The 14,081-nt window shown below is 39.1% G+C and overlaps 1 protein-coding gene and 1 pseudogene across 7 annotated transcripts in view; one reads left to right on the top strand and one right to left on the bottom strand.

The window, feature by feature from the left end:
- ENOX2 (ecto-NOX disulfide-thiol exchanger 2) overlaps nucleotides 1-14,081 on the bottom strand; it is a 305,751-nt gene that overhangs the window by 36,783 nt on the left and 254,887 nt on the right. For all 7 annotated transcript variants that reach the window (XM_036304704.1, XM_036304706.1, XM_036304703.1 and 4 more), the window contains 2 exons: nucleotides 13,118-13,324; nucleotides 2,392-2,625 (listed from right to left, as the gene is read on the bottom strand). In XM_036304704.1, coding sequence (XP_036160597.1) covers nucleotides 2,392-2,625; nucleotides 13,118-13,324 — 441 coding nt within the window. The remainder of the gene's footprint in view (nucleotides 1-2,391; nucleotides 2,626-13,117; nucleotides 13,325-14,081) is intronic.
- Nucleotides 4,274-5,071, top strand: LOC118654236 (annotated as a pseudogene).

Here is a 14,081-nt window from a genome sequence, read left to right as displayed (position 1 = left end):
TAGATTGGTTGTAGTCAATGAAGAATTTTCAGAAAGGCAATTGTTTATTCTCTTTTTTGAATTTTTTTCCATCACCATTTATCCCCCTATACCATCTTCCACCTCCACCTACTCTTTCAATCACCACACTGATGCCCATACTGTGGGTTCTTTCTCTCTCTTTCTTCTTTTTTTTCAATTCTCGCCCCCCCCAGCTGTCACCCTGTTCTCTATGAGTCTGTCTCTATTTTGCTTGTTAGTTCAGTATATTCTTTCCTTTAAAAAGTTTTCTTTACTGATGTAGTTTTCACATATTGCAAATTTCTTAATCTCTCTGATGGTGTGTATGCATGCATATGTGTAATGTATGAATTAGCAGTGAGAGAATTTCAGAATTCTACAATCCTATTTTTTTAGTAAGGAAAAGTAAATTTGAGTCTAACTTGAATTTGATAGTTACTTTTTCCTTGATCTGGAGTTATAGTATCTGAAGGAGCCTTAGGAAGGAGTTAAATGGGTAATCCTTCAGGAATAAACACATCTTTGACCTTTTATAACATCACTCTTGCATTCATTCCACAACCACAGGCCTTCCACTCAGTCCAAGTCACAATCTATTTTGATGTAATTCATTCTGTTTCTACATTTCTTCACCTCCTGTTTCACTTGCCTGAGGAAACCTCCAAGTATATTTCTGCAGCTAGTTAGGAGTTATTCTCTAACGTTAAAATAGTAGCAGAGCTCTTCCAAAGCTTCTGGTACAGCTTCCCCAGATAGCCACTTACACATTGTGCTGTTAAAAAGTCCTGAGAGGGAGAGTCCATTAGCATCCCATTGAAAGACCGTTCTAGGGCTCCATATTCCTCTTTGGCCAGAAACTCTTATGTACAGTAGAAATATCTCTCACTGCAATTTGAATCCCTTGCTTCTTGACTTTTTTCAGTGTAGACATATAATGAGAGGCCAGCCTGCCCTTTATAGCAGCTTTTCATTTCGCTACTTGCATATAATCTTTATGTTAATGCTTACCTTATGCTTGAAGTCCACATGACGAGCAAATTCATTAAAAAAAGTCAAATTGACCCATTTGGTGTTATGTGAACAGGTCATTCTTGAACTGGCATTTTACCAATGATTTCAGCTTTTCCAGTTTTTTAAAAAAGTCGCATTATTTCTGTGTCTCTATCCTATACTATGTTTTCTGCTTTTCTTTTACAGGAAGACAAAATCAATGCAAACAAAGGGTTTCTTAAATGTATGAATCCCTTAGGCCAGCAATTTTCAACCTTTTTCATCTCATCACACACATAAACTAATTACTAAAATTCTGCAGCATACCAAAAATATATTTTTTGCCAATCTGGCAAAACAAAGGTATAGTTTTGATTCATTCACCCTGGATAGCTGGTGTTATGTTGGTTGTTGTCATTTTTTCATTTGACAATCTAAGTGAAAAGACGTTAGTGCCTCTGAGTAAATAGGTATACTTGCAGCACACCAGCATGCCTTCTGTGGCACACCAGTTGAAATTGTGGCCTTAGGTTATCTGGTGCAAACAAGTTTGGTAAATGAGACCTATTGAAATCAGAATTAGCAGCACCTTGCTGAGCCTAGAGCACCGGAAGCAGGGGAAATTCATACCTTTAAACCTGGTTTGGTGTCATCAATAAGATCAATGGGACACCAGCATTTACCTGATAAAATCAACCACACAAGAATGAAAAGACTGAATTTAAGCTACTAACACAGGAGAGTAGGCAAGGCAATTAACGTTAAGTAAGCAAAATGCTTCAGAGGGTCAAGCAAGAGAAACAGGAATCAAAACTAAAAGAAAAGCAGTCTCATTTAGCAATGTCTAGAAATCTCACGGACACTGTGTGAAATAAGTTGAGCATTTTAAGGGCTTAAACAAGTCCTCTTTTGTTGGTAGCTAAGTCTTTGAGTAATGTAAAGAAAATGTACACTATGACTACTCTTGGGACCTCCATTTTCTTATCTGTAAAATGGGAATTTTTATCAGAGTTTTCCAGGGTCACATCAAGTTCCATCATTCTAATTTATTCTGATTTAAAACTCAAACTAACTTGTTATCAATGATGAAAGGGAGGGTGCTTATATCCCAAGTCATGGATTACTGCTAAAATTCTCTGATGTGGAGGGAGGCGGGGCGGGGAACTTGTTTCTTTCTAGAAACCTGCTGTGTTGAGAGAAAAGCGGGACACAGGTAGGATGGACAGATTTTCTGGTTCTTGAATTACTATGTACACCTCTCTATCTGTAAGGTTAAAATACAAGAAATGTCAAGAATTTATTAGTGGAAAATTCAAAGGATAACTGCAAAAACTACAAATATTTTTATTAAATTTCCCCAGAGGAGTTATTTTACTCACAAAGCTTAAATGTTTTCTATACCTTTAAGTTTTTCAGCAACAATGCTGCATTCATGATCTGAATAGTGGACCACTGGGGGTGGGGATGGTGGGCGCAATCGTTCTTCTTCCATCCTTCTACGGTGGCGCTCCTCCCTTGCTAGCATACGCTGTTTGCATTCCCACTCATACAGGTCATCTCGAGCTTGTGCAAAATCAACGTGGAGGCGGCCTGTGTCCTTCTTGTCAGTGCTAGAGCCCAGGCGAATGCGGTAACCTAAGTGCGGAAGAGGAAGGCAGAGGAATACAAGAGCAGCCCAGTGAGTGAGGAACTGTAGGTACCTTTCCAAGTTTAATGCTTCAGATGCGGTTGCAACAGTTTCAAGTGACTGCATGACCCCAAATTCTCTCCCCTCTATTAGCAAGGTGAACTATCAAAAGACTTGAATTATAGTCTCATCTCTGATAACAGTTTACTATTCTGTGGGTTAAGTCAGTCTTGTTTGTAGGATATTCATTCCTCCATCTGCAATCTTACCTCTGGCAGAGAGAGGCTCTGTGGGTAATGGTATCAAGAATGAGTCTTGCCCTAACTGGTTTGGCTCAGTGGATAGAGCGTCGAACTGCAGACTGAAGGGTCCCGGGTTCGATTCCGGTCAAGGGCATGTACCTTGGTTGTGGGTACATCCTCAGTGGGGAGTGTGCATGAGGCAGCTGAATCGATGTTTCTCTCTCATCGATGTTTCTAACTCTCTATCCCTCTCTCTCCCTTCCTCTCTGTAAAATATCAATAAAATATATTTTTTAAAAAAGAATGAGTCTTATCAGATCCAGAGACAGAAAAGCATCAATCAGACTGTCAAACCTCAGAGGGAAGGTAGGGGAGGGTGGGGGTAAGGGGGAGAGATCAACCAAAGGACTTGTATGCATGCATAACCAATGGACACAGAGAACAGGGGGATGAGAGCATGATGGGGGGGGGCTTTATGGGGGGATGAAGTCACATATGTAATACCTTAATCAATAAAGAAATTAAAGATTATTAATAATAATAATAATAAAATGAGTCTTATGATGCCAAAAGCACAAATAACAATAACAAAAAATCAACAAATACATTACACTCAGAAGAAACAATAAAAAAAAGACTACTTACAGAAGGGGAGAAAAATTTTGCTAACCATACATCTAATAAGGGGTTAATATCAAAAATATATAAAGAACTCAATCAACTCAATAACAAGAAAATATCCAATTAGAAAATAGAACTAAATGGGCAATTTCCCAAAGAGGACATCAAATGACCAACATAAACATGAAAAGATGCTTGAAGTCCCGAATCATGAGGGAAATGCAAATCAGAACCACAATGAGTTGCCACCTCACACCTGTCAGAATTTCTATAATCAACAAGACAAGTGACAACAGGTGCTGGCAAGGGTGTGGCAAAAAGGGAGCCCTTATACATTGTTGGTATGGATGTAAATTTGTACAACCACCATGGAAAACAATATGGAGGTTTCTCCAAAAATTAAAAATAGATCTATCATACTATCCAGCAATTCCACTTCTGGGTATATTCCCAACAGGATTTTGATGAGAAACATGCACTCCCATGTTTATCACAACATTATTATATGGAAACAACCCAAATGCCCACCAGTGGATGAACAGATAAAAAAAGATGTGGTAGTTTTACATAATAGAATATTTTCAAGCCATGAGAAGAGAAGATATACTCCCATTTACAACAACATGGATGGACCCTGAGCACATTGTGCTAAGTGAGATAAGTCAAACAGAGAAAGACAAGTACATACTATAATGTTATGTACTAGTATATGTACTAGTAGAATCTAAACAAGTTAAATCTGTAAAAAAAGAGAGTAAAATGACGGTTAACAGGGGATAGGTTTAAATTAAACATGCAAGTGAGTCTCAAAAATACAGACAAGGAGGTATAAGGGTGATGATATTTCAGGGTACAAATTTGTAACAAGTAGTAAACAAGCCATAGAGATCTAATGCACAGTATAATGAACATAAACAATTAATAGGGTGCCTGGGGCCTGGAGCGAGGCTTGTTAGCTGTGCCGCTGGCTCTAATGAGGATGCAGCTCATGCCTCCCACCCTGGCCCTAGGGACCTGCACGACAGGCCAGCCATAAGCAATGGGGGAAGCAAATCCTGAAGGAACTAGATGAGTACTATGAGAAGTTTAAACAGAAGAGGAGAGTGCTATACTGCATTCAAAAAGCCCTGATCTGGAATCAGGAGCTGGGCAACCAGAAGATCCAGATTGTGAGTCAGATGGTGGAGCTGGTGGAGAACCGGACCAGGCAGGTGGAAAATCACATGGAATTCTTTGAGATGCACAAAGAGGTCAATGATACCACTGGCCAAAATGGCAAAGCCAGCCATGTTAAGTCCAAGAATGAGACAATCACTCAGGCAGAAAAGCCCAATAACAAGAGGTCTCAGCAACAGTGCAACAGTGCAAATCGGGAGTAATGTGGGGATAAGGACACATATGTAATAACTTAATCAATAAAAAAAGAGAAATGATTGGCTGTGATAATGAGGATGGATGCCCCATCGAGTGGTCCCACTTCTGTGTAGGACTGAATCATAAACCAAAGGGCAAGTGTCGAGGGGAGAACAAGAAAACCACTGACAAAGCTCTGGAGAAATCCAAAAAGGAGAGGGCTTATAATAGGTACTAGGTCGACCTTGCTAAACTAAGCTGGTATATTTATTACCTTGCCACCTCTGGTGAGATGCAAAGACTGTACAATGTATATTTTTAAAGAATGTTAGAAAAGGAGCCATTCCTTTTATAGAGATGGCAGTGATTCTCTTTGCATTTTTTTTCCATTGGTACATATGTATAACAAGAAAGTCGTCTGTGGATCAACATTTTAGAAACTACAAATATAGGTTTAAACCAGGGGTCCTCAAACTACGGCCCGCGGGCCACATACAAATACAAATATTGTATTTGTTCCCATTTTGTTTTTTTACTTCAAAATAAGATATGTGCAGTGTGCATAGGAATTTGTTTGTAGTTTTTTTTTTTTTTTTAACTATAGTCCGGCCCTCCAACAGTCTGAGGGACAGTGAACTGGCCCCCTGTTTAAAAAGTTTGAGAACCCCTGGTAAACACTTGAGTCTCAAAAATATAGACAATAAATTGTACTATAAATATATAATGTGACAAATACTGCTATGTCAGCAATCACATTAAAATATAAAAATATATCAAAGTAACATATTGTACTAGTACACCTTAAACTTACACAATGTTACATATAAAATTTATTCAATTTTAAAAATGAGTCTTATATAGCACTATGGGCTGGGAAGAATGAAAAAGGTGCCCTCAAAGTATGGTGTCTTTGAATAACTTTAAGAGTGTCAGTTATACCACCACACAGAATTTTAATAAAATTTACTTTTTTAAGAATAAAATAAAATTTTTATTGTGGTAAGAGCACTTAACATGAGATCTGTCCTCAACAAATTTTAAGTGCATCAGCTTGACATTTCAAGCCTGAAAAATGTTTCCTAGATGTATTTGGTGACTCTGAACCAATTTTTTTTTTTGGGGGGGGGAGTGGAAAATAGATATGGTAAAGAGGTATATGATCCAGGCGACACATATTTTGGGATCCTTAAAAGAAATGGTAGTGTGCTTGTAATATAGTGGTATAGGACTACGATTCAGAAAAACCAGGATTCAAGTCCATACCTCCACTTTTTGTGCCAGCTGCACTCCCAAAGCTAAGTCAATTAACAAAAAAAATGAAAAAAAATTAAGTTTTTACTAACTTTTAAAGTTTCTGAAACCAAGCTAGCTGCTTCCATACACATGTGTCTCACTTCATTCTCAGCACAAACTTGCAGAGTAACTCCTGACTTAAACAATTAAAAATATGGGCAAAACATACAAAACAATGGTTTTTAAGACACTGGATATTGGGCAATGAAGACAGAGATCATTGAGAGACAAGAACCAAATGAAATGATCCCTATGATTTTCCCAGCTTATTGCCTAAAGAGAGTTTACAGGCCTCAGCACAGAGAGGGGAGCACAAGTAAAACACAGTGATCTCCCTGAGTGAGGAGACTGAACTGAGAGTCCAGGGAGACTATGGTAGATAGAGTTTGTATGGAAGAATACTGGGGGAAAAAGCTACACAGAGAAAGAACTTTAAAGATCTGAAGAGAGTCCTCCACTATTATTTAACTGATTATTAATGTCTACGTGTGTGTGTGTGTGTGTGTGTGTGTGTGTGTGTGTGTGTGTATGTGTGTATGTGTGTAAACTACCTGAGCATTAGAGGTAGCAATTCTTGGACTTCACATAGGGCTGGGAATAACACTTTTCCACCAGCCAGAGCAGAAAACTAATAATTCACAGAGTAATCAGTAGGGTTTTGCCTTAATTAGTGAAAAACAAAAATGAAACAACAACAACAAAAGATAATAAAAAACTAGCCCTGGACTAAACCATGCTGCATCCCAGAACTAAGCTCAAGAATATTTATAGGAATAAAAATTACCTGGCACCCAGTAGAAGTGAAATTTCACACTGTCTGAAATCCAATAAATTACCCAATATGCAAAGAAGCAGGAAAATAATAATATAAAAAATTAATCAAAACAGACCCCAAAAGTGATATAGATAACATAATAATAGATAAGGACACAAAAACAACTATTATAATTGGATTCCATATGCTTAAGAAGCTAGAGAAATATTTAACATATTAAATAGAAACAAAAAAGACATAAAAAAGAACCAAAATCAAACTGCTAGAGATTTTTAAAAATATATATTTTTATTGATTTCAGAGAAGAAGGGAGAGGAAGAGAGAGATAGAAACATCAATGATGAGAGAGAATCATTGATCGGCTGCCTCCTGCATGGCCCCTACTGGGGATGGAGCCCACAACCTGGGCATGTGCCCTGACTGGGAATCAAACTGTCACCACTTAGTTCATAGGTTGATGCTCAATCACTGAGCCATGCCGGCCAGGCCAAACTGCTAGAGATTTAAACTACAACGTCTAAGTTGAAAAGAAAAAAAAAAATCACTGGGCAGTACCAATGGCAAATTAGACATTGCAAAAGAAAAGATTAATCAACTTGAAGACATAGGAATATAATCTATTAAAAATGAAATATATAGAGAAAAATGACTGAAGAAAATAAACAGAGTATTAGTGAGCTGTGTTTCAACCTCAAAGGACTTAATATATGCCTAATGGAGCACTGATTGAAGAAAGGGAAAGGAATGGAAAAAATATTTGAAGAAGTAAGGGCAGGAAACTTTCCAAACTTTATGAAAACTCTAAGATCTAAGAATTTCAATGAATTTCCAAGCACAAGAAACATGAAGGATATTACACCAAAGCAAATCATAATCATTTTACTCAACGCCAGCTATAAAGAGAATACCTTAAGGCTGCTATAGACAAAAAACACATTATATACAGAAAAGCAAAAAGATAAGGATAACATCATATTTCTTGTCAGAAACAATGAAATTAAGAAGATAGTGGAGCAACATTTGAGGAGGTGGGAACTTGTCAAGCCTAGAATTCTATACCCACAGAATATATCTTTCAAAAAGAAAGGTAGAATAAATTCTTTTTGATACAAATGCTGAAAGAATTCACCAGGAGCAGATGCATTATTTTTAAAAAGGTTAAAGAGGGGGAGAACCAAGATGGTGGCACAGGTAAACACCTGTACTTGTTGCCTCTCACAAACACATCAAAATTGCAACTAAAAGACAGAACAACTATCATCCAGAACCACGGGAAAGCTGGCTGAGTGGAAGTACTACAACCAGAGAGGTGAAGATAGTGCATTGAGACTTGTAGGAGGTGCGGAGTTGCAGAACAGGCTGGCACCCAGGTGTGCTGCTTTTTTAATCAGGAGGGAGATACAAGCTCCTGCTTGCTCTGAACTCCAGTTCTGGGCGAGACTCTGGGGGACCCAGACACATACAGGGATAAACGAATGTCTGGCATTGGGGCAGGAACTCGAGGGTAGCTTTCTTTCAGACAGAGGTGCTTGCAGCAGTCATTGTTCCTGTGCTGGGACCTCTCCAGTTGCAGGGCTGACTGGCAGCCATTGCTATTTGCTCCACCCTGGGGATTCCCAGAAACCCTGCCCCACCCAATTTACAACCCCATCCAAGCTGTGTGCAGTGGCTTTTGCATATGAATGGCCTGTCCTTTCACAGCCTAAAACCTGTCAAACAGGCAGCAGCTGGGTCAGGGAGCCCCAAAGCTATTAAAAGAAGGCCCCAGGCCAGCAGTAACAGCCTGCCTTGCTTCACAGCTGGGCCTCATCTGGGCACTTCCAAACTGATAAAAAAAAGGAGGAATCTGCAGATCTCACCATAGCTCCTGCTGGGTGGCCCCAGGCAGTGGCTGACTGCACTTCCTTGGAGATCCAAGAGTCAGTGTACCCAGTGGTCAATGTGAGACCATACCAGAGTACAACTCTTCACATCCATAAGTGACACACTCAAGGGGCAGACTCGGTGAGCACCAAAGCCCCACTGAAGCAAGTCCTGTCCCATAAGGGTGTCTCCTGCACAGCAGCTCTTCCATTGTAGACACAGCTGGTCCTCACAGCCAATTGGCCTGGAGGTCAATTCCTCCCAGCGACACCAACAGCAATCAAGGCTCAACTACAAGACTGTGCACACAGCCCACAAAGGGGTGCACCAAGAGTGCCACCTCAGGTGACCTGGGAGGCTGAGCCACTGGGCCCTATAGGACACCTACCACACAAGGCCACTCTATCAACTCAAGGAGACTTAGCAGCTACCCAATACATAGAAACAAACACAGGGAAGCAGTCAAAATGTGGAGACAAAGAAACATGCCAGAAATGAAAGAAATGGAAGAAAGCAAACTACTGGATATAGAGTTCAAAGCCACAGTTATAAGGTTATTCAAGAATCTTATAGAAACATCCAAGGAACTTAGTGAGACCTTCAAGGATCTTAGTGAGAATGAAAAAAAAAAAAAAAAAAAAAAAAAGGAAAAGGACCAGTCAGAAATTAAGCATACACTGACTGAAATGAAGAGTAATATACAGAGATTCAACAGTAGACAAGATGATCCCAAGAATCAAGTCAAATATCTGAAATATGAGGAAACAAAAAACACCCACCTGGAAGAGCGAAAAGAAAAAAGAATCCAAAAATATGAAGACAGTATAAGGAGCCTCTGGGACAACTTCAAGTGTACCAACCTCTGAATTATGGGGGTGCCAGAAGAAGAGAGAGAGCAAGATATTGAAAACCTATTTGAAGAAATAATGACAGAAAACTTCCCTTACCTGGTGAAAGAAATAGACTTACAAGTCCAGGAAGCACAGAGAACCCCAAACAAGAGGAATCCAAAGAGGACCACACCAAGACACATCATAATTAAAATGCCAAGGGCAAAAGACAAAGAGAGAATCTTAAAAGCAGCAAGAGAAAAACAGTTAGTTACCTACAAGGGAGTACCCATACGACTGTCAGCTGATTTCTCAACAGAAACTATGCGGGCCAGAAGGCAGTGGCAAGAAATATTCAAAGTGATGAATAGCAAGAACCTACAACCAAGATTACTCTACCCAGCAAAGCTATCCTTTAGAATTGAAGGTCAGATAAAGAGCTTCACAGACAAGAAATAGCTAAAGGAGTTCAACACCACCAAACCAGTATTATATGAAATGCTGAAGGGTATTCTTTAAGAAGAGGAAGAAGAAGAAAAAGGTAAAGATAAAAAATTATGCACAACAAAGTGACAACAAATACATATCTATCAACAAGTGAATCTAAAAATCAAATGAATAAAAAAATCTGATGAACAGAATAAACTGGTGAATGTAATAGAATCAGGGGCATGGAAAGGGAGCGGACTGACAATTCTCAAGGGAAAAGGGGGTGGGGGGTGCGGGAAGAGATTGGAGAAAGATCTTACACCTATGGACGAGGACAGTGGGGGGGGGGTGAGGGCCTGGGGGGTGTGGGAACTGGGTGGAGAGGAGCTATGGGGGGAAAAAAGAGGAACATATGTAATAATCTGTAATAATCTTTTATAAAGATAAAAAAAAAGTTAAAGAAAATTCAAGCACCAGAAAAATGATATCACATGGAAATATGGATCTATACAAAGAAAGGAAGAGCATATATAATACATAATTACATTTATATGAAACTCTAGAAAATGCACGCTAATTAGATATAAAAAGGATCAGTGGTTGCCTAGGGAGGAAAATCAAAAGTCGTAGGAGGACAGGATTACAAAAGAGGAATAAAGAAAGCTTTTGAGAAAAATATTTAAAAAGCTTTTGGATGAGGTGGACATATTCATTATTTTGATTCTAGTGATGGTTTCACAGGTATATGTATGTGTCAATGATATCAAATTATATTTTTGAAATATACTAAGTTCAGTGTATGTCAACTATTATAAAGCTGTTATAAAGAATAATACCTATTAACACTAAAAATGCCACACATTCTTTTTAGAAAGAGGAAGAATACATACATTTCATAAACAAACTTTGTTAGGGCCCTTTACAGTTTACAACCGACTTCCACACCCATTCATTTTATTTGATCATGTGAGCTGAGCCATCATAAAAATGGAGCTACTAATGATTATACACATATTGCCTATTCGGCCAGGATCATGGAGAAGATCAAATGAGAGGACGATAGGAAAGCTTTGTGTAAACAAACAAAAAATACTGTGATGCTATGATGGTGTCCTGTGCACAGTGCCAACTCCCAAAGCTGTTCACACTCCAATAGAACAAAATTATTATTTCTATGTTTCTAGCCCCTTTTTCTAAGAGATTTTTGTTTTGTTTTGTTTTTAACCCCACCCCTTTTTTTCTTTTTACAACGTTGGAGAACATCCATCCAATTCCTAGCACTTTTGAACTTTTATTTAAATGGAAAAATTTAGTTGTTTTCACATCACTGATTGTGATTCCCTTCTCTTTGGCAGTTTTGAGAATATTACCAGAGAGCTGATTTCAATGACGTATAGATGGATGCCTTCTGAGCAGCATGTTGTCTTTTATGTACAACTGGTCAGGGCTTTTCAAAACCTTTAAGTTCTAATCAAAATAGTCTATTGTGGGATGCTCTTTTATCATTGCTAAGTGCTGTCGAATCTTCAGCAGTTAGTTTTGATAGCACCTAGAAAATTTAATCAGAGTATCCCACATCTGTCTCCTCTTTTTTCCCATGTTACCAGTCCTACTTTTTCAAACCCTGATTACATTTTCCCTGGCCTATTGCAACAGGAGTCTACTGACCACCTCGCCTCTTTTCTCTTCTCTCCTCTAATTCATTTTTATACAGAGCTGCCAGATTAATCTTTCAGAAACAATCATATTCCTTGTTCAAAAATTGTCAACAATCGCTACTACCCGATGAATAAAGACTCAACTAAGTCATTCAAAGTGTGCTAACAACTGACGTTTTTCCTCCTCCTTTCATGTCTACTCAATACACAAACCACTACTCATTGTTTCCTTGAATGTTCACCAAAGCTTACCACCTTTGTACCTTTGTTCATGCTGTATCTATGCCCCATTGCTTACATCCAAATGTTTCTCTTTGACAAAGACTTGGTCTAAATGTTACCTTTCTTTCTTGCCCTGGTCGGTTTGGCTCAGTGGATGGAGCATCGGCCTGCGGACTGAAGAGTCCTATGTTCAATTCCGGTCAAGGGCATGTACCTCAGCTGCAGGCTCCATCCCTGGCCCTGGTTGGGGCTTGTGTGGGAGGCAGCCAATCAATGTGTCTCTCTCACCTAGATGTTTCCCTCTCTCTGTCTCTCCCCTCCCTTCCATTCTCTCTAAAAAACCAATGAAAAAAACATACTCTAAAAAAATGCTACCTTTCTTGATTCTCTTTCTCCCTCTCTCCCTCTCATTCTCTCCTCTCTCTTCTCTCTTCCTCTCTCTCTCTCTCTCTCTCCCTCCCTCCCTCCCTCCCTCCTGCCTTGGTCTTTGCTGTATACTCAGCAACCTACTATTCTGCCCAGCAGTCAGCAAGTATTCAATAACTAACTGACTTCCATAGGTAATTTTGAGCATCTATTTTTGTTCCAGGCTATGTGCTAGATGCTGTGGATTCAAAGTTAAATAAGACACAGTCCTTTCCCCCAAGGAGTTCACACTCTGGGTTGGGATACAGATGTAGAGACAGTTCTAGCATGGTGATATAGATGTCATGTTTGGAGAAAGCAGTGGGTGCTGTGGAATCATTGAGGAAGGGTGCCCAAACCAGCTTGGAGCAGAGTGGGGAGAGAAGCTAGAGAAAGCTTTCCAGAAGAGGTTATGCTTGAGCTGGAGTTTTAGGGTATGAAGATGTGTGTATGGTGGGTAGGTGGGGTGGGTGGAAAAGGTAATTCTAGTCAGAGGAAAAGATATAAAACACCACGACACATTCTAGTGTTGTTGGGACATGTGTGTGAGGGGACTGGGAGATAACACTGAGAGGTAAAACAGATAATTAAGGCCTTTAGATGCTACAAGTAAGTAGTTTAGAGTTATCCCATAGAAAACTGAGAAGTACTAAAAAAAAAACTTTAAAGAAAGAAATTGGATGGTAACATGCATTTTATTTCTCCGATTACTATTAGGCCCAAACTTTAGTTGCCACAGATGCAAATACATTGATCACCAATCTCTGCACTGTGCCTGGTAGGCAGAATCCTCATGACTAAATACTTACCAGAAAGATAAAGGGCTTTGTCCACCATGTACTCCTCAGCAAAGCGAATGTGACAAAAATTCTTTTTGCTCTTCCGAATAGCAATGATCTCTCCACACTGTTCAAACACTTCCACGATGATCTGCTCTGTCCCATTTTCAGGCAGGCCACCCACAAATACTGTTTTGCATCCTGGTGGTCGTTCTCGGGTTGCAGGAGGTGGAAGATCTAAATGTAAGTGAAAAAGCATTTGAAATTAAAATGTGCCCTTGAGATAGACCTCTTCGAAACCTAAAATATCCCAGAGATAGCCTTACTGTCCCCACCAGACTTTTGCTGAAAAGTGCCAGAAGCAAGTAGCTCCAAGGTGCTCATCTCTGCTCCACAGAAAATTGATTGCATGAACCTGAAAATCATTTTATTCAATGGTTTGGTGCCCATAATGGCTACAGGATATAGACTCAGACCTGTTTGTCTGTCCCATGCAGAGCTTTTCAGTTACGTTCTTTACTTTTGTTGTGACAACCAGCTATTCTTGACTTTCAGTAATTTTTATTAAGAAGACAGTTCTTTGGGTGAAATAACACTTAATTTAAACTCTTTGTTTCAGGAATTCTCAGAACCAGGGTCCCTGAGACAAGAGTTTGTATAATTCAGTTTGTAGTTACCATATTCTCTCTGTTCATCCTTACTGAAAGAACTGTTTTAAGATTAATTTGACAATGATGGGATGAACATTTACAAAAATAGTTATAGATCTCAGAATGATTTGATTGACAATGTCGGTCAGAGTAAAAATGATCCTTTTAAGTTTTTTTGTTTTGTTTTGTTTTGATACCAGTGAGCTCTTCCTCAAAATCCTTGATGGAGAGAGCTGAGGTCGAGAGCCAACCATACAGCATTTAGAGGAAACTATGAAAGAAGAAAAAGTAAACCCACCTGGGAAATCATTAAAGTGACATAAACTTGGCTATAGACAGACATT

This window comes from Myotis myotis, unplaced genomic scaffold, assembly GCF_014108235.1.
Source record: "Myotis myotis isolate mMyoMyo1 unplaced genomic scaffold, mMyoMyo1.p scaffold_m19_p_4, whole genome shotgun sequence".
Lineage (NCBI taxonomy): Eukaryota > Metazoa > Chordata > Mammalia > Chiroptera > Vespertilionidae > Myotis > Myotis myotis.
The sequence above is the reverse complement of the archived record's forward strand: the minus strand, read 5'-3'. Positions and strand labels throughout refer to the sequence as shown.